Below are 20,946 nucleotides of genomic sequence, written 5' to 3' on the forward strand. Positions count from 1 at the left end.
ACAGGCATCTTTCCTTATTTGACCCCTTGTATTACCATTGTAATTGGACCCGTGAAGATCCGGGCTAGAATAGGTCTTCAGCAACCCATGCTTGCCGTAAAAGGCGACTATGCTTGTAATAAGAGGCGACTAACGGGATCGGGTGGTCAGACTCGCTGACTTGGTTGATGTATGTCATCGTATCCCAAATGTGTAGATCGATGCTCATGATATTAATCACTGGATTGTCTTGTCCAGATTCGATTATTTACAGACCGCCGTCATATAGCTGGAATACTGTTGAGTGCGGCGTTAAACAACAAACAAACAAACAAACACACCATTGTATTTGTAAACCTAAAACTGTGCGATTCAATATAATGTATTGATTATTCATTTATCTTGTGTGGCCGTTTACTGATTTCACAATTTCGTTCTGTATGTAATGATGTCTACGTTAACATTTACATTTCAGTTTGGAAATGACCTTGTAACATTACCGGGAGTCAACCTTCTTTGAGATACCGAAAGCAGTGCATGAGGGCAGGACGTAGTATTCGTGTTATAGCTCCCCGATCGACTTAACTTTACATGCTCTTTACCATACATACTTTATAACGTATTCTTTTAGTGCACACACTTCTTGCAAATCAATTAACCTAGAAACAAGTTACAAAAGCTCAGTAAGAAATTCCACGTCATCCATATTTGGTTTACAAGTCAAATCTTACACTAAACAAACATATAGATGTAATTGCAAACTTTCGAACCATATTAAAACCCATTTTTCCAAATGTAATGTTAACGAGTTGTCATCTGGGTTGGATGTCGCGGGCACCGTGACTTCCCTGCTCCCAATCCTTTCATCTCACACTGCACAAGCCTGCCTACAAATTCCGACATATTTCCTGACAAGGATCGCCGTTGATCCCCAGTTCAATGAAGCATTTGTCAAGTTGCATGTGTCTCGGCCACCTATCTTGTTGGAGAAAGCAGAACGTTGCCTGTAGTCCTTGCTACGACGTTTTTATGACCAACGCGGGCGAGGCTTTCCTTCATTAAAGCAAATAATACGATCGTCGTTGGCTCGGACATTGGGCCGTTTTTCGCTAATCGGAGTAACCAGATGGGACTGTGACACGCTAATACTCAATCCGAATCCTAAGTTGAGCCGCGGTGATGGATTGCTCACAGCTACCCGCTGTATCACTCCGCGTTCTACTTAATCCATTAATTACAAGGTCACCGATACCATTAACACCGCATTATTTCATTATTACGCCAATGTGTAAATGCCATGCAAAACTAAGTTCCAAGGAAGAAATTTAAATTGGTTTAAATTTAAATCGCGATTACGTGAAACGCACGAATAGACCCGACTTTTCTCTTAAAATTCAATTTCAAAAATCAAATGACGACCATGGAAATGTATTTTGGTGAATTCACGTAAAAACAACCAATTTTGATTATAAATGTGAATAAAATATAAGCAGAATAGTGGTGTGCGCCTGCAGATTACAGTGTGGCACGGATGTGTGTGATTTCCTTAATTCTCGCGCAGCGAGTTGAAGTCCCTTTGGGATCGCAGTCGCGTTGTTTTGTTAAGATTAACATAGAAAACAGATAAAGATGAGCGCATTGGGAGGTGAGTGAGGCGCCAGAGTGATTACATCGAGAAAATATAGGAATTGTCTACGCAGATGCGATCTCTCCACCAAGAAGCCTATCGGGATGGTTACCTATTATACATTTTTTCACCACCGTGTTGTATTTTATGGAAGCAATTTCAGTGTTGATCGGTTGAATCAGTTGAAAAAGATTCTTAAAATCTCGATTTTTTTATTCAATCATGAAATAAGCTTTTTTATATAATATTATGTTATAACGCCAATCAAACATTTTTTGTACATATTTTATACCAGTTCGCAGTCATTATTTACACGTATGGTAGGATATTAGTCAGCTACGCTTATATCTTTACTGTTGTGAGTCATAAGGTTCACAGCGGATCTCCGTCATGTGGACAGATGGCTTAAACTGATCGAAACAGACATAAAAGTCTTGACAGTGCTGGTTCAATGTGAAAGTACATTTTGGTCTCCAGTAAGGTGAAAGTTAATTGTGCAAGTGTGAGTGAGTGAGCTTGGTACGTTGCTTTGAAAACAGTATTCCCAAGCCTAAACTGATGGCCACTGGTTTAGGTTTACCGGTTTAGTGGAACCACGAATACTGGTATGATTCTGAAACACAATCAGGATAAATCTGGAACGTTAACACTCGATCGTAGGTTTCTGGCAGGACTTAGGGCCGTAACTCTGCTTTCAAAACATTTTATGGTCGACATGTGGAGGACATTTACAAATTTGTAGCATCGGTGATAAAATGATGTCCGATGCAATTCCCTATTTAAATTTGTACCAGTTATTGCCGTGTTTTTTTCAGGTGAACAATTGACTTGCCTTTGCATGTGTTTGTGACGAGTGCCACCGGTTTGGCAGAACACGCTCACCCTTTAGCGAACACCTGGTATCACCATTATTTGATAATGATTTATAAACACATGCCATGATAAAGTCAGAATCGTACAATCGACAATTTTTGGCAGAGATTTCTTATAAATATGGAAAGGGATTTTGTCGCTTTTATTTTTTATTATTATGATCATCCTAAAAGACCACTGCCTGTAAAGCTCACCTTCAGGACGTATTCCATCTGTTTTGCCGTCATCTGCTGGATGGTAGGGACGCCGTCAAGAGCGATCCGTGTCTCCTGGCAACAGAAAGAGATATTTTATGTCTTATACCTCTGAAGCACCTGGGACAAAATGTACCATAAATGTAGAATACATCAAGACGTGGGCGTTAGTGTATATGGATGTTATTGCCATTAACCGACGTGAATTCGACGTCTTAACTTTATCAGTGACCAAACGTGAAACATACCCAGCGTTAGAAATTGGCACTCGTCCGAGAGTCCTTGTAAGACTGCCCAATAGTTAGGATATCCTAAGGACGAGTGGAAATTTGCCATTTTTAAGGGTTTTGCTATATGATATCGTTATGAGGACCAGTGGACTAAAACTGTTAGTTTCTATCGTTCATACCTACCAGGTCATGTGTATTCAACGTCTGGATATATTACTGACCCCTGTAGATTCAACATCCGGTTTAGTCGTTAATACTGATCGATCATAACTCAACGTCAAACATGTTAACTGACCAAAACGGATTCATCTTTTACACATACCCGTTGCCCCAGGAGGATACAGCGTTTTTACGTTATTATAACACTTCTGGATATGAGTAAGTGAGTATAGTTTAATGCCGCTTTAACAAGCATTCCCTGTCACTTAATGTAGGTGAAAAGCCCGAAGTGATGCAGGTCTTAGAAGCTAGCCACTTTGGTGAACCACACGAACACGGGTATGGAGCTGACAAACGTAGAAACATAATCAGGTCAGCTTGATGTAGGAGAAAGTGATGCAGGTCTAACCTTCACCACTATGCTGAGCACGGGTGACAAAACTAGAAACATAATCAGCCGAACCGGGATTCGAACCCATAATCGTAGATATCTGGCGTTCCGAAGGGACGCAACTCTGCACAACGAATTGCGGCGCCTTATACAGATGTGCCACCCGGGCCTCGTCTGGATATGACACTGAAAGAGACTTACCCCTGCGTTAATGACTGTATCGTAATCCTCGTCCTCGACCGCAAAACATTTGGCGTACGCATCCAACTTCTTGGGGTCGACCAGGCGGTAGTGGGACAGGAAGTCAATGTCACCTACAAGGTCAAGGTCACGTGATACCACAAATTATACATGTTCACATACCAAACATAACATTTGTGGAGGCACAAAGTCAGAAGGTTCTTGTTTGGAATTGGTTTACGTTCTTGGCACATTTACGACTCTGGTGGGGTCAGTGATGGAATCACATAGGCCACATGTATTGTTCGATTAGGAAGAACTACGCGTTTCTGCAGACTTAATAATTAAACTCAGACTGTGAAATAACCGGTCGACTAACATACGTATAGTCCCCGATATAAAGATATAAATAAGGTTAAACAAAACAAAAATCTATTTAGGAACCCATGATGTATCTAGGCTCATGACTATTAATGTCAGGAACAAGGATAGGGGATGAAAATAGGTTGCTAGAGCTGTGAAGGGGGTGAGAGTGGAATCGGATCTGTAACAGAGACTGAACAACTGGTTGAACTATAAATTGAGATAGTGCCCCTTTTCGCACGCGGTACTAATTACACAATCTGCACCAGAAATCTCATCAGGTGGCGTTTATTATCTCGACCCAGGGCAAGAAAGGTCTTCGCATGAGCTTAAACAGAACTTTAGTATCTTTCCCTAATCGCAACATTCGCCATTTCCAGTTGTTATTTATTAGTGAGTGAGTGAGTGAGTTGGGTTTAACGCCGCTGTTTAACAGTATTACGGTTATATCGCGGCGTGTCAGCTTAATGTGGGAGGAAAGTCCGAAGTGATGCAGATCTCAGACGTTTACCACTTCGGTGAAACCCACGAGCATGGGTATGGTGCTAACAAACATAGAAACATAATCGGGGCGAACCGGGATTCGAACCCACAATCATAGGTTTCTGGCGTGCCCAAGGGACGCAACTCTGCACAGCGAATCGCGGCGCCTAAGACGACTGGGCCGGCCGTGCCCCCTATTTACCATTGAGTTAGGTTGGGGGCTTTGGATGTGTGTGTGTGTGTTAGGTATGGCGTTGTGGGGAGGGGTGGGGAGGGGTGGGTGGTGCTGTATTATACTTTGCCGACTCCCTCAAAATACATGTGACATTTGTTCATGACCCCCCTCCCTATAATAAATGACCAGTTCCATCATAACGCTCAATTTATTATATTTTTATTTGCAAAACTAGAAGTGTGTTATTCTCTCAAGGCCCCTTCCTATAGTTGTTATTCGTTTTGGCGTACCCCTCTTTCGCTGTAATTTTTTCCATCAGCCACTACTCTCATATAATAAAATCGTCGACTCAAAGACAGGTATCCCTAATAGTCATTAGGGTTGAACGCCACTTTGAACAATATTTCAGTTATATCACGGCGTGAAAAATTAATGTGACAGAAAAGACAAAACTGAAGGAGGTACAAGTTTTACAGTTTTGGTCGTGATATCCATAATCAATTCGAGTTGAACTAATGATCACAGGATTCTGGCACACCCAAGGGAGACAACTCTACACCAATGCCCAGAAATTCCAAATGAGTCATCTCAGGCTATTCTGTGATGCAGACTGACCCTTCTCGTCCAGGTCTTTTGCGTAGTCCTCTCCGAGGTTGGACTGGTCCATCACCTTCTTGATGTGGTCAAGGATGGCCTGTCCACCTCTCCTCATCAACACGTTCACACGCCGGGGACCGCGCACTGTGGGGACAATGATGGGTATAGGTAATATATCACACTGCGTTAAACACACTATAATATTTATGTTCATGTATGCATGAGAAAGTTAACTTCTCGCAGTACTGACCGTCTTTAGATGTCCTCTTAACCTAGCTTGATCGACTGGTTTGACTGTTCCAAATAGATATTTAGGTTTTTATCAATTGTTTTGAATCGTACAAATAGTTGAAAATGAATTCCACTTCACGGTGGGTAATTTCTTGTATAATGTGCAGACGAGTCATGTGCGAAGAAAATATATGTATTCAAACAAACTCACGAGTTGAAATATCCAAGTCACTGTCGTTGGCGAGGTCGTCAGTTTTGACGTCACTGTCGTATTCATCAAGCTTCTTTGTGCCAATCGTTTTCTTCTTGTCCACAATTTGGATCGCACCACCAAATTTCTCCTACAAGAAGAATTTATTCATTAACTAAAAGTAGTCATTTTTTTTATTATTAGCAGCTTATATGATCCAGAGATGACAAAGTGGTATGATCTTTGATCTTTAAACTCTAATAACGATCAGACCGATGAAACGAATTTATTGTTTAGTCCCGGTCGTTTGCTGTATATATCCTTATAACGATCTACGGTTATTACAAACTACAATAAGTGGTCCTTTTGAGTTCGTTATAACCGTAGTTTACTGTCTTATACAATCCGTGTAGATCATTTGGGCATATGGCTTTGACTTAAAGGCAGGGGTAACGTGTTGGCTATGGTAGTCATGGGGTGTCCATTTACAAATTACGAAGTATCCATTTTATACAGGCAACGATATCAATGATCATCAGTTGGCAATATATATCGTCGCTATATAAGTGCAATTATCTTGAACGCGACGTTAAACCCACTTCACCTCACCATACCTCACCTCACCTCACCTCAAATGTTCAGTGTGAGAGGCAAACCATTAAGGTTTTAGAGGCGAGGACCGTCTTCACAAGACAATCTTAGTGCTACGATTGCCTTAGTGCTCTGCTAATTCTAGCATATGCTGCACGCTCCTGTGTAGAGTTACTGCCAAATACTAGACAGTGTTCTTGGTACCAGACTCAAGCTGAGGCATTGTCTCTGCGTAATTAGGGTCGCCATTAACTGCTACTTGGTATACATATTCTAACAAAGTTTTATCTTTGGGACTTAAGACAAATCGTTCCAAGCCAGCTATTATTTAATTGTAATAGTCGAAGCCATGCAATAGTTATTTCCCAAATTTGCTTTCACTTTTGTAAAATATAAACAAGTTACCAAACTTGGGATAGTTCTAAATGTATTATTTATACGTAACGTAAAAGGCGACAATGCTTGTCGTAAGAGGCGACTAACGGGATCGGTTGGTCAGGCTCGCTGACTTGGTTGACGCATTTTATCGTATCCCAATTGCTCGATTATTGACAGACCGCCGTCACATAGCTGGACTTTTGCTGAGTGCGGTGTTAAACAACTAACAAACAAACAATACATTGACAGGCAAATAGGGATCTGCAGCACCTTCAACACTGATTCCATATTTGCATAGTCGAGTTATTAGTCTGCGGTTACATAACTTAGCCGCCTCCTCTATGAAGTAGATGGATGGAGCGTGTTAACTTGATAACAAGCTTGCAGACAGTGTGGACATACGGTCGGAACTGGACACGCTACCAACACCTTATTGTCATCCTGAAGTCTATAAAAAAAACGTTTTCACATTCAGCACGCAAACAGGTGTTTATGCGGTTACACAACTTCTGTGAATATGCACTAGGGCAATGCGTGGCTAGCTGTCGTATACATTTCATTTTACTGGAAACCCATTATACATGGGTTGTATACTTTAAAGTCATAGACGGGTGACATGTAGCCTTTATGAGGAACTGAAGCGTTATGTGTCTCGGGCTTTGCAAATTGATTATTCTCCTGCGGGTATTTCTTATTGTTTGTTTATAGCTCTTGCGAAACTAAGAACAGGTATGATTGACATTCTAACGACGATCCTGGCGTCACGTAGGTTTTATCATCAGTAGAAGTAAGCATTTCTTTTAAAACTGGAAGACAATAACAGCCTATTATGATGAATAACAGAATTAGCTACACAAGGAAATGAAACGTTCTGCAAATTTTATTTCAACTTTTGTACTTGTGGAAAAGTTTTAATTAGATCAAGTTTAATATGTTGTTGACACTCTATACATCCCCAGTGATTATACCCAACACTACACACCACACACACACACGGAGACAGAGAAAGAGAGAGAGACACACACACAACAGACGTACACACACCACACACAAAAACACACACATACACATGACACACATACACAGACACACAACACACACTCAGATACACACACATACATACACACACCACACACACACACACACATACAGATACACAAATACATACACACACAGCCACACACACACCACACAGATACATACACACACCACACAGATACATACACACCACACATACTCACACACCACACACAGATACGCACACACACACAACCCACTGCTTACCCTCCACACCACACAAACGCACCCATCTGCTTACCCCCAACGCTACACACAAAAACCACTGCTTAACCACACCCCGCCCTTCACACACGTACACGCACACATTACACACACACGCACGCACGCACGCACACACGCACGCACGCACGCACGCACGCACGCACACACACATTAGATACACACATAGCACTTCTTAACACCAACATTACAAACACGCACCCCACAAACCGCCATCCCAATACTGCATGATGTGTACGTATACGTCTTGCATTCATACGCATGCTCATTGATCGGTTCAGGAACACTACCTTCAGGAGTCGGGCAATCTCATGTTTGGAGAGGTTGGGGTCAATGCCGAGCTTCCGGAGGTCATCTGCGGTCAGTTTACTGAGGTCAATCTTCTTCTTTCCCTCCTTCAGTTTAATCTGCCCCTTCTCATCCACCTCGAAGTAATCCCCGTCCGACTCCGCACCTGCAACACCAACCAACCATTTGGTCTTCAGCATCCTCAATAGCCTTGTCTCAAATGGCTTAACTGTTTGATGTAGCGATGTGTTCACGCTGGTCAACTCCACAGTCAAGGTCATTTAAGCTAAGTCAAGGCAGTCTGTAAGAGGTCGAATCTGGACCAGGAAAATCCGCGACCTGTCCAACGATCTATGTCATTTGGACACGTGAAGCCAAGCTCTGACCTGGCCTGGCCAAGCAATAGAGTGCTGGGGTGTATTCTAACCCTGGGCCCCAAAGGGTTTTCGCGAACGCTTACACATATATTGATATGAAGATTAATTTCACTCATATTCCCCTACATGATACCATGTGTGGTCACCCCCCATCCAGGGTGCCGTTGTACGAAATAACCTAAGCGCTACGACTGTCTTAAGTCTATGATTTGTTAAGATGTGGGTGTTACGATCGCCTTAGCGATAAGATCGCTTCATACAACGGCACCCTTGAATATTGAAAAGCGCGGCTTTAAACCTCACTCATGATCATATTCAGGTCCGTATCTTCAACGATTTCTCCTAGTTTTTGAATCAACACATTCCTCTATGTCTCCTTGGAGGAAATTAGTATCTGTTTCTATAAATCATTGCGTATTTATCAACAAAAAAATTGAAATTGTCCTAATGTTGTCTGTATTTTTGTTGTGACATTTTTATTGAATGTGAATAAAATTATATTTATTGACAGCACTCACTTCCTTTTCGTTTCTTCTTGACAGCTTTGACCTTTCCGTCGGCGTCTGCAGGTTGAAAGTGTCATACATGTAAAATACTCTGATAAAATACAATGGCGTTTTAATAGATTTCCAGCAGTACACAAGTAGAACAAGTAGACCCGTCATGGCGATAGACACTTTGCTTATATCATTAATCTCTGCAAGTTAATCTCCTTACAGAGACACGGCGTCGCGTATGTATATAAATACTGACTGTAGATGTACGTGGTGCACAGAGCCTAAACATAATCAAAATGTCGTCTGGAGCTCACCTATATGGGGACAAAACAAACCGCTTCCGTATCAATTTCCGTTTGTTTTGATATTGCGGTAAAGGGTACACATGGCGTAAGATAAATTCGTGGTAGGCTTATACTTCACGGAATACGTTTGATGAGCCCCGTCTGTCTTCTCGAGGTGCACGGAGACACACAGGGTTTGTTTGTTTGCTTGTTTGTTGTTTTACGCCGCACTTAGCAATATTCCAGCTATATGACGGCGGTCTGTAAGTATACGAGTCTGAACCAGACAATCCAGTGATTGACATCATGAGCATCGATCCAGGCAAAGGGAATCAACCGAGTCAGCGAGCCTGACCACCCGATCCTGTTAGTCGCCTCTTACAACAAGCAAGTCACCTTTTACAAGCATTGGTGGCTGAAGACCTGTTCTACCCCGGATCGTACATCAAACCGTATTCTCTCGCAATAACCTCAATTGCTTAATTTTACTTATATACAGTAATGGACGTGAAACAAAGATAGCATGTGTAATCTTCTTCTTCACAGCCAAGCTGCCGGGCAAAAACTGTACACACTGTACTGGACATTGTATGTGACCAAAACATTACCCACATTATGTAGACGCACGGTCGGAAACACAAAGATGATACCCGTATCCAATATATAACCATCGAACAACAACAGCTACTACTACTACTGCTACTACTCCTGTTGCTACTACTACAACTACTACTACTACTACTACTACTACTATCACCACTACTACCATCACTACTACTACCATCACTACTGCTACGACTACTACTACTACTACCACTACTACTACTACCACTACTACTACTACTACCACTACTACTACAACCACCACTACTACTACCACTACGACTGCTATTACTACTGCTACTACTACTACTACTACTACTACTACTAACTACTACTACAACAACTACTACTGATAACGACAACGAAAATAAAATCAAATCAATCAAATCAAATAAAATCTTACCATATTCATACTCATATTCGGAGCCGCTGCTCTCCCCATCCTGAAACAGACAAGGTGATTTATACGATAGTTTTCATGCTTACAATACTGACAGGTATAACAACTTTTAGTTTGTGTTCGTTGTGAAGCAAATGCAGTGCCATTTTCTTACCTTTTTAATTCGTTTCTTGGAGATGATTCTTCCCTTGTCATCGTATTTCTACAACCAAAAAGATCGTAAAGCTTTAAATGGCGTTCTATGGTTACGTCATTCGTGGAGCAGAGGTTAGTTTCAATTCTGGGAAATATAGGTCAAACAAAGTGACAAAGTAAAGATGCACCAGGGCGCATCCGGGCATCTGATCTAACGTAATGATCCAGTGATACATCCACTTCACCCATACCAACACCAGAGCACATACACACGACACTGCCAGTGATATCTTCCGCATATCTCATCCACTATACTGACAGTGATAAAACCTGCATATCTCATCGAGTAGACTGACAGTGAAATCACCCACACATCTCATCCACTACATTGACCGTGATATCAACTGCATATATAATCCATTAGACTGACAGTGACATCACCTGCATAATCATCCACTAGACGGACAGTGGAATAAGCTGCATATCTGATCCACTAGACTGACAGTTATATCACCTGCATATCTGATCCACTGGACTGACAGTGATATCACCTGCATATCTAGATCTGATCCACTAGACTGACAGTGATATCACCTGCATATCCGATCCACTGGACTGACAGTGATATCACCTGCATATCCCATCCACTAGACGGACAGTGCTATAAGCTGCATATCTGATCCACTAGACTGACAGTGATATCACCTGCATATCTGATCCACTAGACTGACAGTGATATCACCTGCATATCTGATCCACTAGACTGACAGTGCTATCACCAGCATATCCCATCCACTAGACTGACATTGCTATCACCAGCATGTCTGATCCACTAGACTGACAGTGATATCACATGCATAATCATCCACTAGACTGACAGTGTTATAACCTGCATATCTGATCCACTAGACTGACAGTGATATCACCTTCATATCTGATCCACTAGACTGACAGTGCTATCACCTCCAAATCTGATCCACTAGACTGACAGTGATATCACATGCATAATCATCCACTAGACGGACAGTGTTTTAACCTGCATATCTGATCCACTAGACTGACAGAGATATCACCTGCATATCTCATCCAGTAGACTGACAGAGATATCGCCGGGATAGCGCAGTGCACTGACAGAGGTACACCCGGATATGCAATTCAAAGCATGCAATATCACCAGGATACGTCACTGCTTTAAGTACCCCTAATGGAGTTACCAGGTAAATCCAGGTTACGAGAGCAACGGTAAATCAAGATAATTTTTTGTTTAAACTGCACAGCCCGTGACAATCGAAGTGCAGCGGTAAATCAAGATTACTTCTAATGTTTCAACCAAACACACCAATACAACACTATTCTCTTCGTGGATAGAGCGTCTGTCCCGGAGAGCTGTCGGCTGTTCGATCCCAGGCTGCGTCACACCAAAATACATTAAAGGATGGGACTTATTGTTACCCTGCCTTGCGCTCGGCATTGAGGAGATAAAACAAGGACTGGCCGGCTCGGAGTCAGTATACTGTGACTGATTGGGGTATTGATGTTAAACTATGGCATGGTATCTATAAGGACTACCATTATAAAACCGGCATTAATCCTGGCTGGCTGGCTGGCTCTCGCACACACACACACACACACACGCACGCACGCACGCACTCGTCGCTATATACGTTCAATAATCTCAGACGCGACGTTAAACCCGGTGTCACCTCACCATCTCCGCAACATATATACTTACATATTCATAACCATCTCCAGACCCTGGTCTGTGGCCTCCTTTCTTCTTCCTCCGGCCGCTCAAGTCATAATCTGTATAAGATTGTGGTCAAACATTAGCAAGACAAACGGTGTCCTTCAAATGCAGTCGTTCGTTGTTAGAAGAGTGACAATCAAACCAGGTAACACAAAACGTGGGCAACAGTGACAACATAACACATCCAGTAGTTCCTAAAGGTACAACACTATCACGTAACCTCATGGTGTTTAAGAAATTAAGCAATTGCGCCTCTGAGTAAACTGTTTTGAAGAACCATGTGTACGTTATCCGATTTTTAGTGTTTGTACCTTCAGGCATTAAGGTGAACGTATGTGATTGTTAGTTTCACTGTGTATATATTTTCAGATACTTAAAAAATCACATTTAACTTAAATTTAAAGTATGTTTAACTTTTATGTGAAAAAAAACTTTGTTCGCATATTATAGTGAACAAAATAATTAGAAATCATGAATATTTTTGTGAATGTTTTTTTGTGTGAAGACTGAGCAAACATTTTCATACAAATATCCTAAAACATTTCATGATCCCTATCTTTTGTGTTCGGTATGTTTAACATTAAACCGTTTAAAATGATTCATTGGTTTTTTTCAAACGTGCGAAAGTGTATATAAGTAATAAAAATATGACACAATTCTAACCGTTATTATGAATCATGCATGTGGGAAATGCCAGTGCAGGAATAATAATTTAGAGGGGTACGAACCAAGTTCTCCTCTTTGCATTGTAGGAACAAAAATGACTTCGCAACTGTTGTATACTCATTATTCAAATCAGCGATGACCCAAAAATGTCCGACGCGAAATACTGTTTCTTTTGAAATGGTCGCGTTTTGGCTTGCATGATATAAAAATCCATTTTTTGAATCAAAACGTTGGTTTTGCATGAAAGTACATGTGTGTCATCTTTGAAACAAATAATAAAACAATTTGAAATCAGTGTTAATTATGTAACTACTGGATGTATGTTAAAAATGTGTTGTTTATGTGTGTTGCTAGGCAATCGTGTCATGTGATTCACGCAGTACTTACTGTCATCACTTTCGTCATCACCTTCGTTGCCATCACGATTCCTGCGTCCTTTCTTCCTCCTAACGAAAAGAGAAGTTAGTTGCTTTCAGTTCAAAACAGAGTGAGTGAGTGAGTTTGATTTTACGCCGCTTTTAGCAATATTCCAGCAATATCACGGCGGGGGGCACCAGAAAAAGGTTCAAAACAGAACAATTGATAACAACAGGAAATAATTTGTTTACTGAATTTGATACAGTTTTACGATTTTTTTAAGAATTGATAAAAAAATATTTAAAAGGGTAAATTAATATAGTTGAACACAAATATTATCATTCAAATCAATCATTTAAAAAAAGGTCATCTGAAACAAAGAGAACCGAAATCAATCATATCATGCACTATGTTAAACATTTAAAACATGATCGCCATGCTTTTAGGTAGTTATACTACTCAAAAGAAGTTAAAGAACACCCGATTGTTGCATATGACTATATTTAGTAAATCTGTCATGGCGTGACATATTAACTATAGCCACATGGAAACATCGGGTGTTCCTTAACTTCTTCTGAGCAGTATATAAGCTAATGACCTAACAACACTGAAACAAAATACTGACTTAAAGAATTACACACAAGCACACAAATAAGGCCATGAAATAGGCTTGTTAGAATCGTTTTAGTCTTAACATTAAAGTTAGTAGTAAAACAAGTAGCGTCCTAAGTTATACCCCACACCAGTAAACAGTGCTAAAATAGATATGTTCTCCAGCGAATCATCCAGATCTGTGTTTAAACAATAAGTGACTGAATGTTGTTTTACACCGTAGTGAGCAAAATGCCAGCTGTATCCCGCCGATCTGACAATAATCAAAATTCGACCAGGAATACCAGTTGTCAATAGTATGAGCAACGATCCTCGCCAATTGGGTAAGATGACACACTATCGACCAAGTCTCGCGTTGTGACGACGAGATGTAAGTCGACTCTCACGAGAAGCATGTGTGGAACTTGGGGCCTAATATGCCCTTGGATCCCCAGGGAGTCCATCGAAATGAAACATGTTAAGCCATAACGATTGAAGTGTATACAATTACAGAGAACAAGAACAATAAGTTTCAATATGAATTTGAGGTAGTAAAAGTGTTACTTAATCACTACATACGTAACACATCATGTAGCTAAAAGCATATTCAGGAACTCTGTCATAAAACGAAAACCAAACATTTCCTGCAAAGCAAATATCTGAAAACACAATGTCCACGGCAGCAAATGAGGGTCGAACCCTTAGCACAGCACACATATCGGGATAACACACAAGCAGGGTTCGAACCCGTGTCACAGCAACCGCTGGACTCACCCATCTGGACCAAGACCAGAATCTTCACCAACGAGACCATCCTTCCTAGCCCCTTTGGTTTTGGGTTTCTTGTTGCCGAGTTCGTCGTACTCAGACGAGGAGGCGCTGTCGAGGCCAAGGCGACGACGTTCCTCACGTCGCTTATCTTTTTTACGTCTAAGATTGGAGGACAAAGGGACTGAGAAACTCGCTTTCTTACTCATCATTAATTAACACTGTACTTACTCGACCAAGAGACGTGCCTATTTCAAATAAATTCGGCAAACCTATAGACTTGTACACTGGGACAGTATGTAACAATCCGATCACTGGAATATGAACCACTCCGTTTGTAAGACGATCAAGAATCAAAGTCCACTCGCGTTGTTCAATATTCAGACGTGAAAACCAGGCTTGGCTTTAAGGAAAAAATACCCTCTTTAAAGTAACCGTGATATTAAACTTCAACGGCTTCAAGACTGAAATGGGTAGGCACCATATAACATGCAGACGCTCACTCCTGCACAACCGCCAGGCAACGGGGGATTCCATACCTGTTCCTAAAGATAAGAGATTTATGTGTAAAAAGCAGTCCATCAAGATGTCATGCCCGCTTGCGTGACCAGGTAACCATAAGCATACAGGCTTCGGACAAAGTGGGGCAGATATAACTTGACCACGTGATGAGACGCCATTACGGGTGGAGGTGAAGATCAAGGGAGATAACCAATAAGGCATTGGTTACAAATTTATGAAAGTATGGCATGTTATCGATGTCGGTGGATAAAAGGGTTCGTGTTTGGGTCACAGGATCTTACTGGAGGTCGCAAAGAATTGCTGAAGGGAAATTGTAATTGGTTACCATAATTAGAAGATCCCATATCCCACGCATTCCTTCTGAGACAGAACATATCCATTGATGGAAGATAAAGTGTTACGTGATACTGATAAACGCCTCTATGTTGATCACGCCTAATCCATTACACACGTCGCACTGAGAGGGATCTTTCATTCCGTTGATTAAGAAGGGCGCCAAGATTAATGATTTTTTTTTATAGAGACCGTATGGACATTCCATGATATCATTATTGGACAGTGAATAGAATTCCAGTGAAAGTGTGAAATGAACATTTATAAAAAAATAACTAATAGAAAACAATATCAAGTCATGATGAATAGAGGCTAAATATTGTTCAAAGTACCAGGAGAATTACAAGAATGAGTGAGTTGGGTTTAAAACCGCGTTGAACAGTTTTACAGTCATAGCACGGTGCAATATGAGGTGGGAGGAAAGACCAAAGAGATACAACTTTGGTGGAACCCTTGGGCATAGGTATGGTGCTGACAAATAAAGTGAGTGAGTGAGTGGGGTTTAATTCCGCTTTTAACAGTATTCCAGTTAAATCACGGCGTGTCAGCTTAATGTGGGAGGAAGGCCCAAAGTGATCAGGTCTTAGACGTTTACCACTTGGGTGAAACCCACGAGCACGGGTATGGTGCTGACAAACCTAGAAACAATCGGGGTGAACCGGGAATCGAACCAACAATCATAGGTTTCTGTCGCTCCAAAGGGACGCAACTCTGCACAACGAATTGGGGCGCCGTAGACGACTGGGCCACCCGTGCCCCCACTGACAAATAGAAATCACATTCAGGACGAATCTGGGATTCAAACCCACGACTGTGATCATCATCCAGGCTCGCAACTCTGTACAATGAAGTTTGGAGGCTAAGGAGTCGACTGGGCAACTATTGTCGCCTTCATTAACAAAAACGATAAGGACACGCTACAGTGATACTTATACGATACAGTTATCAATGAAGAGTCTAAAAAGCTCCAGGACATTTTACTCAATCATGTTATGGATGACACCATCACCAATATTAGAAGGACGTGATTGTAGTTAGTAGAACTATGACGAAACACCACCATTTCTGAAATCTACACGAGAGATGTTAAATAGCGACCTGTGGCTGCGAAGAACATTATTCAAAACCAGGTTATCCTAGATTCATGCAGGCAGCAATTAGAGAGCACACAATCATGCATGTGGCCAGAAAGACGATAATGAATACAACGAATATGAGTATAGAATCATTTCAATGAACCATCACCTCTGAAAGACAATAGCAGGTCATATGCGGGAAGGGTGTTGTGCGAGGGTTAATTTTAATCCACAGCAAGATTAGTGAAGTCTTGGTTCAATCATGCATATGGCTGTTGATAGATAGTAGGATAAAGCTTATGTTATAGATGGATGTTATTATAATATATATATGAGTTGGGAATTATATATGGGCCAGCATAACACTGCACAACGCATGCTGAAAGCTAACACTGTACGAACTTGTCATGTTCTGCCATCATTTCGTCATATTTGTCGCCATATTTCTCCCTCCTTCTCTTCTCTCGTGCCTCCTTCCTCTTAGCCTTCTCTGCGAAATATTTCTTCTTCTCTTCCTCTGTCATATTTTCCAAATCAACGTCGTCATCGTCGCTAGATTCGTCGCTGAAGACCGGTTTTCTCCACTCTTTCTTCAGTCTGATAGACAGAGTCGAATGAGTGATGGTGTGTGTGTAAGACACTTCGATTGTGCCCAACAAGATATATCTATCTACATACAGCAGTACAAGAAGGTAAGAAGTATTGAAGAAATGATATTCAATGTTCACCCCCTCACCACAATACATCGATACCAACAGTTAGACAGTAACAAAATGAAAATAGTTTCTGTTAAACCTATACCCCATTTGTGCAGCGATATTATGCAAATATCTTTAGAACATAGCAATTATATTAACAATGTTTAAGGGATGTTAATACAAAGGGAAAGAAAGGATAGTGTAGACGTTTCTGGCAATAGTTTACTAAAATTTAGAATGTCAATTGTGCAAAATATTTCCGAAAAGAGGATTCAATAAAAAGTAGGACAGCGTGCATGAGGAAGGAATATATCAGTTTGTATCACAAAGATTGTGAATAAAGACAAGATAACACGACAAACTTCATAGAGTGTTAGAATGTCTTGTCAAACCAGAGTTTAGCATGAAACAAGGACTTAAGTTGTTGTGTCAAAAGCCCCTTTGCAAACAGTGTCAGAACATCCAACCGTGACACGGACGGAACAGAGTGTATGCAATATGGAAAGAAGTTTGTTAGAAGTAGCAGAGGAAAAGGTGCAAGTTGGAGAAAACTGTGTGTAGCAGCACCCGAGGCATGTTATGTCAAAAATATATCAAACATTCCATGCAGGCTGATATGTGGCTTTACGAACTTTTCATGTTTGGCGACCATTTCGTCATATTTGTCGCCATATTTCTCCCTCCTTCTCTTCTCTCGTGCCTCCTTCCTCTTAGCCTTCTCTGCGAAATATTTCTTCTTCTCTTCCTCTGTCATATTCTCCAAATCAACGTCATCATCGTCGCTTGATTCGTCGCTGAAGACGCCGGTGTAGTTCCGGCCCTTCTTCGTGCCCTTTTTCCCAGCCTTCCCACCTTTACCAGCTTTTCCTGGTTTCTGCTTCTTCACTCGGACCTTCCCACCTTTCCCATCCGACACCGTGGTGTACACACTGGGGGATTGTCATACACAGGTCATCGCTAGACATTGTCATATGGCTGAATACAATTGAAGGTTAGTATGTCCGCTTCGTAAAAAATGGCTGGTTATAATTGAAGGTTCGTACACCAGGTACGCTAAAGTGCCTAGATAAAATTTAAGGTTAGTATGTCATTTACGTCAAAATGGCCTCATATCATTGAAGGTTCGTATGTCAGCTACGTAAAAATGACAAGATATAGTTGAAGGTTCGTATGTCCGCTACGTAAAACTGGCAAGGTAGTATTGAAGGTTCGTGAGTCAGATAGGTAAAAATGGCAAGATATAATTAAAGGTGCGTATGTCAGCTACGTAAAAATGGCTAGATATAATTTAATGTTCCTATGTCAGCTACATAAAGATACGTATTAAAATACTGTAGTCGTGGTTATATAACAGGTTTGGTTGTAAAAAATGACATTCTTTCTTAAATTAAGAAATTATAATATAGGTTATGTACAATAAAATGCATTGAATGGACATCTTTGCATGATGTTGATATACCCTCTGTCGATGATAGTACCATTGTAAGTTGACTGATAACATTCTAAATTTAAAACTAAAACCGATTTAACGTTGTTATAAAAGCTGAGGAGCAAAAGAAACTATACCTCATATGTTTGATTTTCAATTGAAAATATCTCAAGTTAGGGAAATTATATCCAAAACATGAACTGTACTGGCGCATAGTCAGCACTCAAAGAAAACATGGTTTTATTTTTAAAAATATATCCAGATTAAAAACTTTTGAAAATTCAGAAAAATGGCATAATACACAACTGTTGATGGTTATCTTAAACATCTTGTCTTTGAAAATCAATAAATTTGCTTTCTTCGGCATAAATGTACATTTCAAACAGGAGAGAGGCCACGTGTATCAAAATTCATTTCTTACCCCGGTATTCATTAAACCAACTTATCTTTACACAAAGTAACCTAGCCTCGGATGTATAACTTTTACCAACTGTTGTAGGAATTATTGATTATTAAATGGACAAAATCAAATGTAGCAGCTGCTCTTTCAATTTTCAATTACATAAAAAACACAGGCGGAATGCTTTGTTTTCCTCCTCAGTTTTTAGGTAAATAAATAGTTATCTACTGTAAACCATATTGTTAGAAACCGTTACATCTAACAAATTAATCCTCACTTACATTACAAATGTAAGTATCATGAGTTAGTGATAAAATTAAAGAAATATCTTATAAAACTAAAACACGGAGTGTAATTTCCAACACCTAAATATAAACTAAATTCGTATTTTAAATCCTACCTTTCATCGTCGGAATTTTCTGAAAAAGTGTAAATGTCAATAAATGAAAAAAACCATGACATACATGTACATTGCATATTCGACATTGGAACTACAATTTAAATATTATTTCGTGTCAGAATATAGTTTAATATAGAATCGTTACTAAGAAATATGTAATATGTTTAACAACAACATAAAACACAACGATAGTCGATATATTTCTGGAAAAGTTGATGGTTTAAGAACATTCAAACAAACTTATGTTCAAAAGAAAGTATACCAACTCAAATGTTTTCCACTATTTAGTCCACTACTTTTAAGTTTATTAATTAAAATTTAAATATGTCGCACGAATGCAACCAAATGTCTTCGATGACAAAAAGCAGGAAACTTTGACAATGTTTGAGAAAACGACTTTGGGCAATGCACGTGCAAAAGTGCTGTATATAACTTGCGACACGGCACGATAGGAACACAACAACCCACAGCACCAAGTAAATATGCCATGTTTTACCGCTATACAGAGGGAGAGAGCCGTTGGTTTGGCGCAACAAGAAGCCACGTCCGCTGCCACTGCAAGAACGTTTCGATGCAAAAGCACCAAGTAACCATTACCAGATTGATGCAACACTTGCAACAGACAGGACGGACATCAGACAGGCGTAGAAACGAGTGATCACGGATGACCATGTCCATTGAAAACCGCCACATCCGGACCATTCATCTCCGAAATCGCTGTGTTACAGAGACGGCAACGGCAGCGACGGCACTGGGACACAGGGTGTGTCGACAGACAGTGTATTGGCGATAAAGAGAACGTGGTGTCAGAGCACGTCGATCCTACCGTGGAGTGACGTTAACACGTCAACAACGACGTCACAGGTCGACATGGGCCAGGCAGGTTCGACGTTGGCAAGTGCGAGACTGGGGACGCGTCATGTCCTCCGATAAGAGTTGATATTGCTTATACAGAAATGATGATCGGCAGCGAGTATACAGACGAGTTGGTGAACGTTTAACGCCAAATTGGGTCAACAAGTTCAGCTATCGGAAGGCGGTAGCGTCATGGGCGCCGTGCCACAAACCGAACGTAGAGCTATGACTGTCGTAAGCTAATGTTAAAGTATGGGAGTTACGATCACCTTAGCGCTACGATCGCTTTGTGGACCGGAGCCCTGTTCCGGGGATGTATCTGCGGTGATGTCAAAACGAGGCGCGTCAATATTCAGGGAAACCCGAATGCCCAGAGAAGTTTTGAGACTCGTTCTGGAACCATCCATTCAACCACAGCCACGTGGAATTGTCTTCCGGCAAGACAATGCCAGACCGCATACAGCAAGACTCGTCGTTTTTTTTCATTAACGTTTTAACCCTGGCCTGGCATACCCTCTTGATATGAGTGAGTGAGTGAGTTGGGTTTAACGCCGCTTTTAACAGTATTCCAGTTATATCA

At 40.9% G+C, this 20,946-nt stretch overlaps 1 protein-coding gene across 5 annotated transcripts in view; it reads right to left on the bottom strand.

Annotated features, from left to right (window-relative positions):
- Positions 1-20,946, bottom strand: part of LOC124133066 — a 96,032-nt gene that overhangs the window by 24,651 nt on the left and 50,435 nt on the right. For 2 of the 5 annotated variants that reach the window (XM_046497284.2, XM_046497285.2), the window contains 14 exons: positions 19,512-19,530; positions 17,915-18,211; positions 16,987-17,181; positions 14,660-14,815; positions 13,325-13,383; positions 12,257-12,327; positions 10,544-10,591; positions 10,393-10,432; positions 9,124-9,168; positions 8,231-8,394; positions 5,694-5,823; positions 5,270-5,395; positions 3,655-3,767; positions 2,674-2,748 (listed from right to left, as the gene is read on the bottom strand). In XM_046497284.2, the coding sequence (XP_046353240.1) occupies positions 2,674-2,748; positions 3,655-3,767; positions 5,270-5,395; positions 5,694-5,823; positions 8,231-8,394; positions 9,124-9,168; positions 10,393-10,432; positions 10,544-10,591; positions 12,257-12,327; positions 13,325-13,383; positions 14,660-14,815; positions 16,987-17,181; positions 17,915-18,211; positions 19,512-19,530 (1,538 nt within the window). The remainder of the gene's footprint in view (positions 1-2,673; positions 2,749-3,654; positions 3,768-5,269; positions 5,396-5,693; positions 5,824-8,230; positions 8,395-9,123; positions 9,169-10,392; positions 10,433-10,543; positions 10,592-12,256; positions 12,328-13,324; positions 13,384-14,659; positions 14,816-16,986; positions 17,182-17,914; positions 18,212-19,511; positions 19,531-20,946) is intronic. The other 3 variants (XM_046497286.2, XM_046497289.2, XM_046497291.2) reach the window with 3 other exon arrangements.

This window comes from Haliotis rufescens, unplaced genomic scaffold (genome assembly GCF_023055435.1).
Source record: "Haliotis rufescens isolate VD_foot unplaced genomic scaffold, xgHalRufe1.0.p SCAF_23, whole genome shotgun sequence".
In the NCBI taxonomy this organism is placed as follows: domain Eukaryota; kingdom Metazoa; phylum Mollusca; class Gastropoda; order Lepetellida; family Haliotidae; genus Haliotis; species Haliotis rufescens.